The sequence below is a fragment of the Miniopterus schreibersii genome (genome assembly GCF_964146895.1).
Source record: "Miniopterus schreibersii genome assembly, chromosome: 6".
Classification (NCBI taxonomy): Eukaryota; Metazoa; Chordata; class Mammalia; order Chiroptera; family Miniopteridae; genus Miniopterus; species Miniopterus schreibersii.
In genome coordinates, this window is record NC_138107.1 from 13,272,360 (window position 1) to 13,287,768 (window position 15,409).

General features: G+C 39.6%; 1 protein-coding gene across 8 annotated transcripts in view; it reads left to right on the forward strand.

Moving 5' to 3' along the window:
• The first annotated feature begins 443 nt into the window (after positions 1–443).
• UBR2 (ubiquitin protein ligase E3 component n-recognin 2) overlaps positions 444–15,409 on the forward strand; it is a 93,210-nt gene continuing 78,244 nt past the window's right edge. For 4 of the 8 annotated variants that reach the window (XM_081140956.1, XM_081140955.1, XM_081140958.1 and 1 more), the window contains exons 1-2: positions 444–1,170; positions 10,995–11,254. In XM_081140956.1, the coding sequence (XP_080997082.1) occupies positions 985–1,170; positions 10,995–11,254 (446 nt within the window). In that variant the 5' untranslated portion in view covers positions 444–984. Of the gene's footprint in view, positions 1,171–1,226; positions 1,645–10,994; positions 11,255–15,409 lie in introns of those variants that run through there. The other 4 variants (XM_081140960.1, XM_081140959.1, XM_081140961.1 and 1 more) reach the window with 1 other exon arrangement.

Sequence of the window (15,409 nt, forward strand, 5' to 3'; positions counted from 1 at the left end):
TTTGCTTCTGGGTTGTAACAATCCCAGTATTCCTCCAAGTTCACTACGACTAGGGAGCACATCAGCACAAGGAAGTCAGGCAAAGAAGAAAGTAATACACAGAAGAACATTTGAAGATATCTCATTCTAGATATCTATGCAGATGTATGCATACATTTTTCTGGATAGAATCATAAGAAAGTATTAAAAATGATTTTCTTTGGGGAGAGGAACTTGGGATAAAAGGATTAGTTTCTATTTTTCCTTCAAAATTATTCCTATTGAATTTGAATTTCTAATCTTATACATATATTACTAATTTTTAAAAGCGATAACAATGTTTATTTGGACTATGAGGTTCTGGGTAATTTTTATTTCCTTAAAAAAAACTTGGTTAATATATAGTATTGTTAACGACGATAACAAAAACATGTCCCAACTTTTTTTTTTTTTTTTTTCCTAATGTAATTCACAATCTCCTCCTGAGAATAAATTAACATGCCTGGTAAAATGTGTAAGCAATTAGCTGATAAGTCTAAGGGAATCGAAGACTTGTTCTACAAAACCCATTCACTCCAACTGTCAGTCAAGTGCCTAATTATCTGTAACCAGACACAATTTTATTTTATATCTAACCTAACGATTATCTCTTCCTGTAAAACGTCCCCATCAAGAGTAAATCTTTGCATTTACTCGACTCCTTTTCCTTTGCACCAAGGCTTGTGATACATTTTGATAAGTGATCCGAACTAAGTCGTTTGGAAATGTTTTCTTTAATAGCGTTTAAACACGGGTAATGTTCACTTCAGCTACTCGTCTACAGGAAGGAACGATAAGTGACAGGGCTACAGAACTGTAGGAATAGAATGCAATTCATTCATTCGACAAGTCTTTGAGCGCCCACCACGTGCGAGGCTTTGAAAAGTACTTGAGTGTCTACCACGAGCCAGGCACTGTTCTAGAATTTGCAGATACCAAAAAAAAAATTTTTTTTTAAATGAACAAATGGGATTGGGGTTAAAAAACTACAGTTCCCACAATATCTCGCTCTTCCGCCTCTGTCCAGGTGGGCGCTTCTTTCCGCGATTCTACTGGCGCAGGAAAGCCCCGCCCACTTACCTGCCATTTGCCCAGCCTCTCGTTAGCGGGCGGACTACAACTCCCACAAGGACCGTGAGCGCGCCCTATAAGGTAACAATCCTTCCCGGCCCGGCCGAGGCCTACTACAGTTCCCAGAAAGCCTTGCTTCCTCTCTTGGGTGTTATTGCCCCTTTCCCCGTGCGGGACACGGTAGAAGCGAGCGAGGGTGCCAGGCCCGGGGTAGTCCGTGCCCTTCCCGGGAGCAGGGTCGAGGCGGTGACTTGACTCTTGGGCGTCGAGCCCGGCGGGGAGCGCAGGAGGTCGCCGTCCCTCCTGACCTGCTCACCTCGCGCTCCTCTCCGTGTTGTACCCCCGGCCGCCGCCCGGACGGCTCCGGACCCACTGCCCGGGGCAGAGGTGGCGGGCTCGGCCGCCTGGGCTGTGGCGAGGCCGCGGCCCTTGGGGCGGCGGTAGCGGCGTCAGCGCTGGGGAGGAAGACGAGGGAAGATGGCGTCGGAGCCGGAGCCGGAGGTGCCGGCCATGGACCAGAGTTTGCTGGAATGTTCGGCTGAGGAGACCGCGGGGGTGAGTGCCGGCACCCGGCGGGGACGTCTGGCCCTCGCAGGCCGAGCCCCGGGGGAGGACCTGACTCCAGGGCATCCCGGAGCGGCCCGGCTCTGACGGGGTAACCACCGCGTCGGGCCCTCGGGCCTCCCCTAGGAGGGAGCGGCTGGGGGAGGCCGCCGATCCGGCCTCTTTCCTTCCCTCTTTCTTCTCAAACAGCCCCCAGAGCTGCTCTTCAGCCCGGGAGAACCTGCAACTCTTCCTGGCCCTCCTTTCCCCCGCGCTCCCATCAGGTCCCCAACATAAGGGCCTTTGCCCTTTAGGCCAGGTCTTGCAAGAGGGGAGGGAAAGACTCTTCCTGGTGTTTTGGGTAAAATCGCCCTCCTTTTTCTTCCCGATTCCTTTCCCTGAGAAAAGCGGAGCCTGGGCTCCTCCACCGCAAAATGCGTCCTTACCCGAGTCCCTACTTTGTTCCTGGGACTGCCCTGGGCGCCAGAGGACGCCCGCGGCGCTGCTCCGTCTCTGCCCCTCCAGCGCGTTGGACGCCGGTTCGGTCTGTCAACAGCGTTGATGAACGTGCGGAAAGGAGGGTTTCGTTATACTGAGTGTGAGAAAGAGGTGGCGGAGGCTGTGAGATTAAAAAAATTTTTTGTCTAGGAGTTGGGGGTAGTTGGGTGGAGAACAAACGTTATATAACTTTGAGGGAGCAGCTTTCAACAAACAGAAATTAATAATGTGGGGTTTGGCCACAGCGTAGTGGGAACAGTTATGTCCCGGGTTGAAACCATTCAGACCCAAGTACTGTACTGAAACTGTAATATGAATATGCTCGTGTAGGTAGCAGAGTTGGAAGGTGATTACTTTAATAAGCTCCTTGGCATCTTTCTTCAAGGACTGGGAACACCCTTTAGAACAGATTGTCCAGAATGATTATGAATGGACCAAAACAACTCAGGCCCCACCTCTAAGGCCCTCCATTTGGAAAGCTACTAGGAAGGGAGTGACCTTTGATGGCAAGTCAACAGTGAATGTTAGGAACAAAGTTTTAGCCCAGCGCTGTGGGGCTGTTGGTCATTGAGTTATTTTGGGTGAATTGAGGAGGGCACTCAAGTCAGAGTGGATGGAATAAATGACAGGAGTAGAGGTAAAGAGTTTAAAGAAATACATTGTTGAATGATAAGTCTTTGCTTTTTTTTTGCTTTTTTTTTAACCGACTTTTTTAGTCTAGGTCAGTTTTCATTTACTTTCTGCTTAAAATTACAACCACCTAAGGATTTTCAGCGCCCATTGGCCTTTCGTGGATCAGAGAGATTTGAAAAAGAAAAAGCAGTATTACAAGTAAATAGTAAAATGGTAATCGTGATTTTCCATCTTCATTTCATCTTATTATTACCCATACTGATAACTAATCTGTTATTTAGTCAAAGTAATATTTTCTTTTATTCCCATCAAATTTTGTGTCTGTTGGCCCAGTGATACTGGCTGTTTTCCCAGTCGTAAAGGTGCAGACTACCAAGTAGGTTAGAGCTTCAACTTGTTGAGGTGCCTGAGGAAACCAGTTATAAAACTGGTGCCAGAGACCAATGATCTAGTTCTTGTTTAGTGGAATTCCCAAGAAGATGCAGCAGCAGAAACGAAGGGAAATGCAGTAAAAATTTATTAAGTTGTTCTTAATTTCAGTTTGTGAAGATCACAGTCTGAACTACATTTTACTTTTGCTCTGTTTACTTTTAAATATTTTTCTAAACAAGATGAAAAAAAAGTTTGGTCTGAAGACCAAAAAGAAAATTCCTAAAGAAGATGCAAACTAATATTAAAGTACAAGACTCTTCCAGCTCTGTAACTGTGAGGGGTTTATTGTCCTTACTTAGTTAAAACATCATAACACTTAAAACTATTCTTTCAGCTTAGGCTCCACCACAGCTCTTTATCACAAATTAAAATGAATTAATAGAGTTTTCTCAGGTTAGAAGTAAATTTTAGAGAGGGTAAACAAGTAAAGAAAGCAGCTATTGATAGCCTTTAGACTCTGATACTGTAGTTTGTTGGGATCACATCCATTTAAAATTCCTTAATAAGCACTAGTGTCATCTTTCCCACACTTTATTTACACATAACTTCTCTTCTGAAGAAGGACTATTTGTGATCCCATCTATCTTAACTTGTATGCCTCATAAATAAAAGCATGTAAGCACTCTCTTCAGTAACTTAAAGTTTAGGATATTAAAGAGGCCCTCCCTTCTGACTTCTCTTTTTCTTTTTCTTCTTAATCTCCACCTGAGGGTTTTTTTTCCATTGCTTTCCAGAGAGACTGGAAGGGTGAGAGAGAAGAAACATCCTATGTGTCGACTGGTTGCCTCCGGTACTCACCCCTATCGCAGTGGGGGACTGAACCTGCAGCCAAGGTATCTGCAGGAATCGAACCCCGGACTCCTCAGTCCATGGGCCGATGCTCTAACCACTGACCCAAACCGGCTAGGGCTTCCAACACTTTTTGAGTCTTATCTATGTTGCATGCTCCGCAGATTTGATTATAATATGTTCCAGTGGATGATTGTGATTTAAGAAGTACATATATTTTCCCCAAGTATAAAAGAAATACATATTCCTTTTAGAAGTTTTATGTCTTGGTTATTTTTTGCTTTAAAAATTTTAAGAGTTTCACATATAATTCAAATGCACAATTCAGTTCAATGGTTTTTACTATGTTAACAGTTGTGCAACCGTCACTACAATCAATATTAGCAGTCAGTCCCCTTTTTCACCTAAATTCCCAAACTGCAATCTATTTTTGGTCTCCATAGGTTTTCTATTCTGGAAATTTTATATAAATAGAATGGTACAGTATGTTGTCTTTTGTGTCTGGCTTTTTCACTTAACATAATGTTTTCAAGATTCGTGCTGTAGCATATATATCAATACTTCATTCCTTTTTATTGCAAAGTAATATTTCATTGTATGCACATGCCACATTTTATTTACCCATTCATCAGTTGATGGACATTTGGGTTGTTTCTACTTTTTGGATATTGTAAATCATGCTGCTATGAATATGTGTGTACAATTTGTGTACAATAAAATATGTTTTTATATTTATATCTCTTGGACTTTTACCCAGGAGAGGAATTGCTTGGTCATATAGTAATGCTATGCTTAATGTTTTGAAAAGCCCCTAAATTGCCCCACAGTGGCTACATCATTTTACATTCCCACCAACAGAATATGAGGGATGTGGATTTCTCCACATCCTGTCAACACTTGTTACTGTCTTTTTGATTATAGCCATCCTGTAGGGTGTGAAGTGGTAGTATCCGTTGTAGTTTTGGTTTGTATTTCCCTATGACTCACGATGTTGAACATCTTTTCCTCAGTTTTTTGGCTATTTGTATATCTTCTTTGGAAGTTTCGATTCCTATCCTTTGCCTATTTTTAAATTAGTTTTTTGTTTTTTTTTTTGATTGTGTATTTTGATTTGTAAATGCTTTTATTTCATTTTTAGAACACATAATTTGTTTAAATATTTCTTAATAATATATAGTTCAGAAAACTCCATTTCAGGACTAGCAATTGTTGTTTTACAATTAATTTACATGTTGCTTATCCTTGTTTGAAAGCAAAATCAAATGGGTTTAAAGGATACAATTTTAATTGGGTATAGAAGAATAATTAGATAATGTAATAAAAACCTAACTTCTAGGGAATCTTTCATTGTTGTGTTTGTAGTTGCTCTCTATCCCCAGGCTTAAATTTAGCATTCAAAAAAGGAAAGCTCCTGGAAACATTGTCATAACATGTTTACTTTAGTGGAATGAGTTGACAGTTTCTTTACTTCCCTATCCAAGACTTCTAATAAGACAGTGTTTATTACTCTGTTGTGCACAGCCACAGGTGTCTGAAATAAGGACAAATTAACATGCAACCAAATTAGAAATCTCAATAGTTTTTCTGATTAAACACTTACATAGTTAGCTTATGTTAGTGAGAACTAATGTGAAAAGCTGTAGATTTTATTCTTTAGAGAAATACATGAGCCGTTATTCTGAAAGGCAGCCAGAAAGTTGTTCTGCTTACTTTCTCTTTGCAACTTATTTTTTTTCCCTTTTAATTTATGCTGTTGCAAGTCACTGATTCAATACCTCTGGTATAGAAGTCTCATGTAAAGGTATTTTGATTTATATATTGTTTAAATTAAAGATATTAAAATGTGTGTAAAGGATTGCAAATCTGTTACATGGTTTTGAATTTGGAATATATGCCTGCCTTATTTTTTTAAAAATACGTTTATTGATTTTAGAGAGAGAAGAAGGCAGGAGGAAGGGGAGAGAGAAAAGCATCGATGTGAAAAAGAAACATTGGTTGGCTGCCTCCTGCACACATACCCACTGGGGATCGAACCCGCAACCCCCCGGCATGCACCCTGACTGGGAATCGAACTGGTGACCCTTTGGTGCGTGGCACGATATTCAACCAACTGAGCCACGTGGGCCAGGGCTATACCTGCCTTTCTTGAACCAGATTTTTATATCTTTTAAATAATTTATAATAATATGTGATAAATAATATTTAGAATGAAATGCTTGTTTTATTAATAATGTATTTTATATACAGTGGCTGATTTTTTTCTTAACTGAAAGCTGATACTAGTTTCTGAATATTTTTGTTTAAGAAATCCTTGAACATGCCCAGCCAGGCGTGGCTCAGTGGTTGAGCGTCGACCTAGGATCCAGGTGATCGGGGTTCGATTACTGGTCACAGCACGATGCCCAGCTGGGGGCATGCAGGAGGCAGCTGATCAATGACTCATCATTGATGTTTCTCTCTCTCTCTCTCTCTCTCTCTCCCCCCCGCTCCCCTTTCCTCTCTCTGAAATCAATAAAGATATATTTTTTTAAAAAAAATCCTTGAACAGATTTGACCTGTGAATGTTGTTGGAGCCACAAAACAACATAATTTCTTTTAGAAAGCATTACCTTTTATTTTCCTTCTATTAAAATTCTGCAAGTGAAGTTGTGTGTTTTTTAATATGTTTTTATTGATTTTAGAGGGAAGAAGGAGGAGAAGAGAAAGAGAAAAAGGGAGAGAGAGAGAAAGGGAGGGAGGGCAAAGAGAGAAAGAGAAAGAAACATTAATCCGGCTGCCTCCTGCACGCGCCTAGTGGAAATCGAGCCCGCAACTTGGGTATGTGCCCTGACTGGGAATCAAGCTGGGGACCAACTGAGACACACTGGCCAGGGCGGCAAGTGAAGTTTTTTGGTGTTTTTTTTTTTTTAAACCAACCTGCAGTCCTCTAGGAAGATTTTTTTTTTTTAATGGTTTTTATTGATTTCAGAGAGAGAGTAAGGGAGAGGGAGAGATGGAAACATCAATGATGAGAGAGTCATTGATCGGCTGCCTCCAGCACGCCCCCCCCCCCCACTGGTGATGGAGCCCCCAGTCCGGGAATGTGCCCTGACCAGGAATCCAACTGTGACCTCCTGGTTCATAGGTTGATGCTCAGCCACTAAGCCACTCTAGCCAGGCTCCAAGTGAAGTTTTAAGAGAAATGGGAACGTAAAAATAAAAACAAGCTGCTTTTAAAACAGAATCTTTAAATGTAAATTAATATTGCCTAAAGCATAATTTTCCAGGATCATGGAGGTGAATTCTTTGAATCTTTTTTTCCCCCCCAATTACAGTTGACATTCAATATTGTACTAGTTTCAGGTATAAAATGTAATGGTTAGACAATGATATGCTTTACAGAGTGATCCCCCTGATCCTACCCCCTGATAATTCTAGTCCCCACCTGGGAATTCTTTGAATCTTAATGCTTAATTTTTCATTCATAAACAGTAAATTGCTTAAGATAATTTGACTCTGTCTTTATTCATATTTTAAGTAGGGTTTGCTAACAACGGGTGAAAAACTGAACATTTACCCTTGGATGTAACCCAAAAAGTGTTTTTTTAGTTCAGAGAATTAGATTCTAATTTGCTTGTTGGTTGAGAACTGTTTGCCTTTTACCATTGACTACCTTTTTTTTTTTAATTTTATTTTATTTATTGATCAGAGAGAAAAAACATTGATTTGTTGTTCCACTTATTCATGTGTTCATTGGTTGCTTCTTGATGCCCTGACTGGAGAGCGAACGTCCCTTGGTGTATCGGGATGATGCTGTAACCAACTGACCTACCAAGCCAGGGCCTTTGACTATTTTTTTTTTCTTGTCCTTTTATAATTACTGAAGTGTGTGTGTAACTTTGATTTAGAGCTACTGCTCTTAAGGGAGAAAGAGCCTGGCCATGTGGCTTAGTTGGTTGAGCGTAGTCCTTTGCACCGAAAGGTTGAGGTCAGGGGCTCATACCTGGGTTGCAGGTTTGATCCCCAGTTGGAGAGCAAATGGAAGGCAACTAATTGATGTTTCTCTCTCACATCCATGTTTCTCTTTCCCTTTTTCTCTCCCTCTTTCCCTTTTCCCCTAAGCATGTTTTCAGATGAGGATTTAAAAATATAAATAAATAAATAAATAAATAAATAAATAAATAAATAAATAAATAAATAAATAAATAAATAAATAAATAAATAAATAAATAAATAAATAAATAAATAAATAATGGAGAAAGAATTCTTAAACCTGTGGGATTGTCTCCCAAGAAGTGCTGTCATTTTAAGAATAATTTAGTCTCCTTCCTACCTGCATAAAGCTTCCATCCAACCCCTTAATTTGTGAACAGGATTTTTACATTTTAGTAAAAGTTCTCTGAAATGTGAAATTGACTAGAAAGTTAATAAATACCACCTCATGAATACTTGAAATTTCTTGCTATGTTATTTTTAGAAGGAAGGAAGCGAGTTGAAGATTGTACAAGTAATAGTTAAAATGAAGATCTTACACTGTTGTGTTACGGTGTTAGGTATCACTTAAACATAAAGTAGTATGGAGGACAAATAAACATACAGTCTGACTTGGCAGGGGTAAGTGACAGAATACAGGGAAAAGACTTCAGGAAATAGGGAACAGAAAGGAGGTGGTTTGAAGGATGCTCTACGTAGGGCTTATTTGGTTTAGTTTTTAGAGACTACAGGCCTGGATCTGCTTTATCTCTGCTTTCACGAAAACCACATAGAGAATCTTTCCACAGTAAGGAGTGACAATAAGGAGTGTAATGTGACAATAAGGAGTGTAAACATATTTATAGTAATCCAATGAACAGATTTTACTAAATGCCTGCTGGGACCAGGTTCTGTTTTAGACCTGTGGGTATATAGAAACAGGAGATGGGAGAGTGGAATAGAATAAGAAGGCATCTTAGAGAAAGTGAAACATAAATTGAGATCTGAAAAATGAGTGGAAAATAGTCTTGTAAAGCAGAGAGAAAGCAGCCAATGCTGGTCTGGAGGAGGAGACCCAGAGAGTATTGATATAAGGCAAAGGATGTTGTAAATCATGTTAGGGGAGTTGATTTGATTCTCAGTACAGGGGCAGCTGAATGACATGATCAGATTGGCTTTTTTAAAAATCATTCAGGTTGGGAAAAGGACTGTAGGAGGGGTAAGACTTGTGGGGATCACTGGTTAGAACATTGTTGCACTGATTCTGGTGAAAGATAGGAATGGGGGTGTTGCTCTAAGGTGGTGGAGGTGGTGCCTATGAAGATGGAGAGAAAGAAATGGATGGATTTCAATGAATATTTAAGAAGCCCAATAGGCAAGACTTTATTGGACGTTGGGGTGAGAAGGAATATTTTCAGGGGGAGGTTGGTTTGGATACCTGGGTATATGCTGGTATCTAAAATAGGGAAAATAGCAGGCTGGGGGGGGGGGGGGTGGGGATCAATTAGTTCAGTTTCAGACATGTTGAATTGGTATCTGAAAGGAAAAACTATTTCTTCTGTTTCCCACCAAGTGTGGGGGGGGGGGGGGGGGGGTTTCCCACAGCAGGCAATTCTGTAATTCTCTGAGACAACTGGGTGGCCTACAATTCAATTCAGTTCTGACACTGTACACCTAGAGTTAGCATCAGATCCCACAGATTAAAGGCTCAATCCCACAACTCTTCCCCCTTCCTCACTGTCTTCAGGTTACCCACAACTTCTGTCTGACTTGGCTACAAATTGGGAGTTTGTGTGATCCCTTTCTATGGGTTCAGTTATTTGCCAGAACATCTAGTTTATTTTCTAGATTACTGGTTTATTTTAAAATAATACAACTCAGGAACAGCCAAATGGAAGAGATGCATAGAGCAAGGTATGTGGGAAGAGGTATAGAACTTCCATGCCCTGTGCCTACACCTCTGTGTGTTTAGCAGCCCAGAAACTCTGAACACCAGCATTTAGGGATTTTTATGGAAGCTTTGTTACGTGGGCATGATTGATTAAATCATTGGCCCCTCTCGCCTCCCAGAGTTGGAAGTGGAGACTGTAAGTTCCAACCTTCTAATCACTGGGTTGGCTCCCCTGGCAGCCAACTCCTCAAAGGGGCTTGTTATAAATAATAAAAGACACTCCTTTCACTTTTATCTCACTTATCACTTAGGAAATCAAGAGTTTTAGAGCTCTGCCAGGAATGGGAAGAAGACCAAGTAGATATTTCTTATTGTAAATAACAATATTACTGTATCTGTTAGCTATCTAAGTTAAATTATCACAGGTAGTTGGACATAGAAGTTTGGGGACAGAAAAAAGTGGCTGTTTTTGTTTTGTTTTTAGCAGGGAGAGCAAAGAGGAAAGGGCTTATAGTGAAGTCGGTCAGGGAAAGAAGCCATATTGGTGGAACAAAGTCTCTTGTTGACTGACATCCATAAGAGTGCTATATCATCTCTTATTAATCAGCCAGAAACAACTAATGTATTGGCTGTTCGTGTTCACTGCATGCTGTTCCTTTCGGCAAACTGACAAAGAGAATCCGAATCACAATCTATATCAGGGTGATCACTTCCTAAGGTATATAAATGCCTAATCACTAGGTTGTATACCTGACACTAATATAATGTTGTCTGTCAACTGTGATTGAAAATAATTTAATTTTAAAAATTGGGGGGAAAATTGAACAAAGCATTAGAAAGGAAGTCAGATGGGCTCAATGGCTAATGATTTGTATGATGATTTGTTGTGGGCATTTTCCTGTACTGCCTACAGGAAGTTGCTTCTAGAGTTGAGGAGAGGGGTTCATTTCACTTTAATTTTACTTTTACTTTAAGTAGGATTCTAAAATAGTTTGGATTTGGTTTTAAATTTTCCCCTTTTTGGAAAGAAGACATACAGTGATGAGTCTTGTCAACAAAATAATTTATAACACTTACCATTATTTTTGTACCTAAAAGAAAATAGATTTATCCAAATTAGTAGTTTATTGACATTGTTTAAAACTTTTTCTTTTTTCTCTTTTTAAAGAAATGGCTGCAATCTACGGACCTCACTAGAGAAGTGTACCAGCATTTAGCCCACTATGTACCCAAAATCTACTGCAGGGGTCCCAACCCTTTTCCACAGAAAGAAGACATGCTGGCTCAGCATGTCTTGTTGGGACCGATGGAATGGTACCTTTGTGGTGAAGATCCTGCATTTGGATTTCCAAAACTTGAACAAGCAAACAAACCCTCTCATCTTTGTGGTCGTGTTTTTAAAGTAGGAGAGCCTACATACTCTTGCAGGTAAAATATTATAATTCTCTTCCTTAAAGGCTCTTATTTTTACTTGACTTTTTCGCCCCTGAAAACTTACATCTTTGTTTTTAAATTATGTAGTATAATATATATATATATACACACACACATATGTAAAAGTGTACACGGCAAGTATATGCAGTATAATAAGTAATTATGAAACAAACATTCATGTAATTATTTTCCAGGTCAAGAAATAGAACATCACCAGCATCCCAGAAACCCACTGTATGCTTTCTTTCTACCCCATAATTAAATGCTACCTCAACTTTTGTAATAATCACTTCCTTGCTTTTCTTGATTGTTTTTTAGTTACAGTGACTCTTTCTGATCATGTTTTCCCAAATTTGGCTCGTGGTGGCCCCATCACACTAGCTGCTTTATCCTAACTGCCTTCATTAGTGTTTGAATGCTTCTTTGCTTTCTGATTCAAGGTGTCCACAGCTTACTCTTTATTACTCTGACCCATATGTAGAATCACGTTACCAAACAAACTGGGCCCAAATGCCTCAGTTGTTGCCAGCTAAAAGATGATTTTATGAGAAGGAACTTTATTGTGAGCCAGCAAGCAAGGAAAAGCACCTAATCCATCTTTATTAGGGGAAATCATGCACAAACATCAAGGTAGACTTTGTCATTGCATGTATAGGTGGGGACATGCCAGTGCTTGCGTAATCCGGAAACATGCTTAAACATATATCACATACTAAAAAATTATGGCAATCTCCACCCCTGGGTGGAGATTTTAGTATTATAATGAGGGTATAATGAGGAAAGTTCATGAGGAGGTCACTGGAGGGTTCTCTCAGGCAATTTTAGTTGGTTCCCCCCCTTGTCCTGCAAAACATCCTGGGCTTGATCCTGAAAAGCAGTTGTAGCAGTTATCAACATCTGGGATTGTATAGATGTGGGTAAACATCTGACTAAGTCTTGGTCTTTCTGTGAAACTTTCAGCAAACTTTCAAGATAGCATTACACAAACCTTATAAATTTTATTGATCTAACGGGTGTTACAGGTTAGTCGAGGATGAGTTTCCTTTTAGTTGGGAATGGCAGTTAGGAACCATGATATGGGTGTTATAGGTACTTACTGCTACAGGGTGACTTTTTTCTTTTCTTTTTTAATCTCGTTGAAAATTGAGCATACAAGGGTAGAAAATAAAGAGGAAAGTGCTCGTCTTCTTTATGACTTTCTATTCCTATTTCTCAGAATTAATCATTGTTAACATTTTCTTATGTATCCCTCCAGAAATGTTATATCTATATGTAGGCCTATATATAATTATCTTAAACATACATATATGCAAACAAACACAAAAGGAAGTATGTTAAATATACTCGGCTAAATTTTCCTTTCTCTGTTTAACAAAATCTTGACATCTATTCGTATCAGCTGATGTAACCAGATAAGCCATTGTGTGGGTGTACTATTAATAGAAGCATTGTATAACATTTTTTCCTGTAAGACTTCTTGTAATTTTGGGGAAGGCCTCTGGTTGTCTATGGTCATCTTTATCAGCATGGTTAGAATACCAATAGAGATATTTTTATATATTGAAAGACTGTTAGATCTAGTTTTTTGTCTGTCTTTACAAAAACCTCTTAGAATCCTTAATTGATATTTAGAGCAATAGAGCTAGTTTTCCCTCATGATTCACAGATGAGGAAGCTGAGATTCATTTGTTCCAGTAATGTCTTTTGTAGCAAAAGGAACCAGTTTCAAAGCATGTCTTTTAATTTTCAATCTGGAGCATTTACTCAGTTTTTCTTTGACTTTCATAATCTGGACACTTTTGAAGATCACAGGCCAGTTATTTTGTAAATGCCTGTCAATTTGGCTGTGTCTGATACACTTCATGATTAAAGTCAGGTTGTATCTTTCAAAGAAATACCACAGAAGTCACCTATTCTCATTGTACCCTATCAAGTAGCATGTGATTTTGATTTGTTTGGTAACTGGTGATGTCAACTTTGATCACTTGATTAAGGGGATACTGTAAAACTTCACTGTAAAGTTACTCTTTTTTCCTCTGTAAGCAGTAAGTGTTTTGTGGGGGGAAGTATTTTGAAACTATTAAATACTCTGTTTCTTACCAAACATTCCATTTATTCATGTATTCATATTAGTATGTATTCATAGAGTCCCATTGTGCTTGTGCTCTGATCTAGGTTTGACCTGAGAGGCCCTCAGCACTGTCGTCTTTGTCCTCCATGTCCCCATCATTCTTTGAGTTCCTCCTTTTTCTTTCTGACACAAGATGTTTGGGCACATCTTGGAATTTTCTCTTCCCCAGCCCTGAAATCAGCCATTTCTCCAAGGAACCTGGTTCGTTTTTAGTAGAGACTGGTGTTTAGAAATAAGGTGTGCTTGTTGATGTGGGTATGCCGCTAATCCCAGGCCCTCTCAGTAGATCTATATCTATAGATACATATTGAAAGAGTTACTGAAAACCATGCATTTACAGTGATCTCTCCAGCTCCAGGCCAGCACCACAGGATTCTTTCTCATTTTCTTCCTTTGCATATTTGAAACTCCCTTCTGATGAGCCTGGTTCCCATCCTAAAAGTACTTACTTATTTGATCACAGTATGTAGCCATTCTCTTGCTGCTACTGCCACTGCCACCCAGCTCTGCATAGTTGCCCTCCTTTACCCCATTTGGGCTTCACACTCTGCTGGGCCATGGTGGCCTTCCCCCCACTCCTTGTTAGGGCAGATGTAAAATAAGCCTTACTTTAAAATGCATGGTCCTTAATTCAAATCCTGGCCTTTCTGTTATCTCAGCTAGATGTCTATCTTGACCCAAATTCCAAAGTCCTTTTGCTAGACTTCAAGTGTCTCTGTGGTTCTCTCAATTCCATAGCAGCCACTCTCCAATAAACTTAGTGTCTTCCCATGCACGTGCAGCCCAGACCTCAGCTAAGAACCCATTTACTGGTGACCCCCACATGGATTTCTGCCCCCCTCGTGCCCCCCCCCCCCCGATCCTATACACATCCCACCTTTCTGGTGTCCTGACCCTCAGCTATTTCTTTTGCCCCAAACTCTGATCTAGTCTCAGCTCAGCAGAACCTTCTGTTCTGCTTAGCTCATTGTGCCACAGGTGAGAATCTACCCCCTCGGTGAAAGGCAGGGCCACCATGGGCTCAGCTCATGAATTTCCCTGCTCTTAGTTATTGCATTCTAATGCTTCCTGTTCAATGCTGGAAATAGCTGCCTTGTGTGTTCGTCTAATGTTATGGTTGTGTACAGTGGGAGGGTTAGTTCAGTACCAGTCATTCTGTCATAACCAGATGTGGAAGTCCCACAATTTATTTTAACAGTGAAAGTTGTTTTAGTTTGTTGAGCACCCTCTAGGTGCCAAATTTAATGCTAAGCACTTTATATATAATCACATCTAATCCTTCTATAAACTTTTTAGGAAATGGGCACAGAATAGTTTAAGGGACTTACCTGCAGTCATAAAAATTGAAACCAGGGTTCTCTGACTCTAAAGTCAGTGTGGTGGGGTTTTTTATTTTCATTTTACCTTTTTTTTGATTCTCAAATACTGGTCTCATGAATTTTTCACTTATTCTCAGTAAAATGAGGGGAAAAACTGGGGGAAATGTACTAAGTTTTTCTTGTAGTTAACTTTGTTTAGTTCCTAAGTTCTGAGAGAGATTATTTATTATTAAAATATTAGTAGACAAAATAAAGGCAATGAATTAGGTAGTTTTATTTTGTTTTTTAATGTTCTTACAAAAAAAATTGGCAATCCCTTCTTTGGTCATTCTCCTGGTCCCTAAAACTCCGAAATATGGGAACTACTACACAGTGGCACTCTTGACTCCTAACCAGAAAATTAATTTGCATTGCAGTACTATTTTCTATACCATGAAGTACATGTAAAGAATATTAAATAAAAATCATAATTAGGCTGGAGAAAGAGCTTTTGGTGACATAATTGTAGACTTGGCCTGAACCCCTTTCTCCCTCATCTCTCACTAGTCTACTCTCTAAGCTATTGTTTCCTAATTGCATATGTTGTGTGTATATTTGGCATGTGTAATAGTGCCTCATAAGCATTAGGTGCTCAGCAAATATTTGTTGAGCAAATATCTGTTATATTGTTCAAAATACAGAGTTTTAAAGATGTTATTT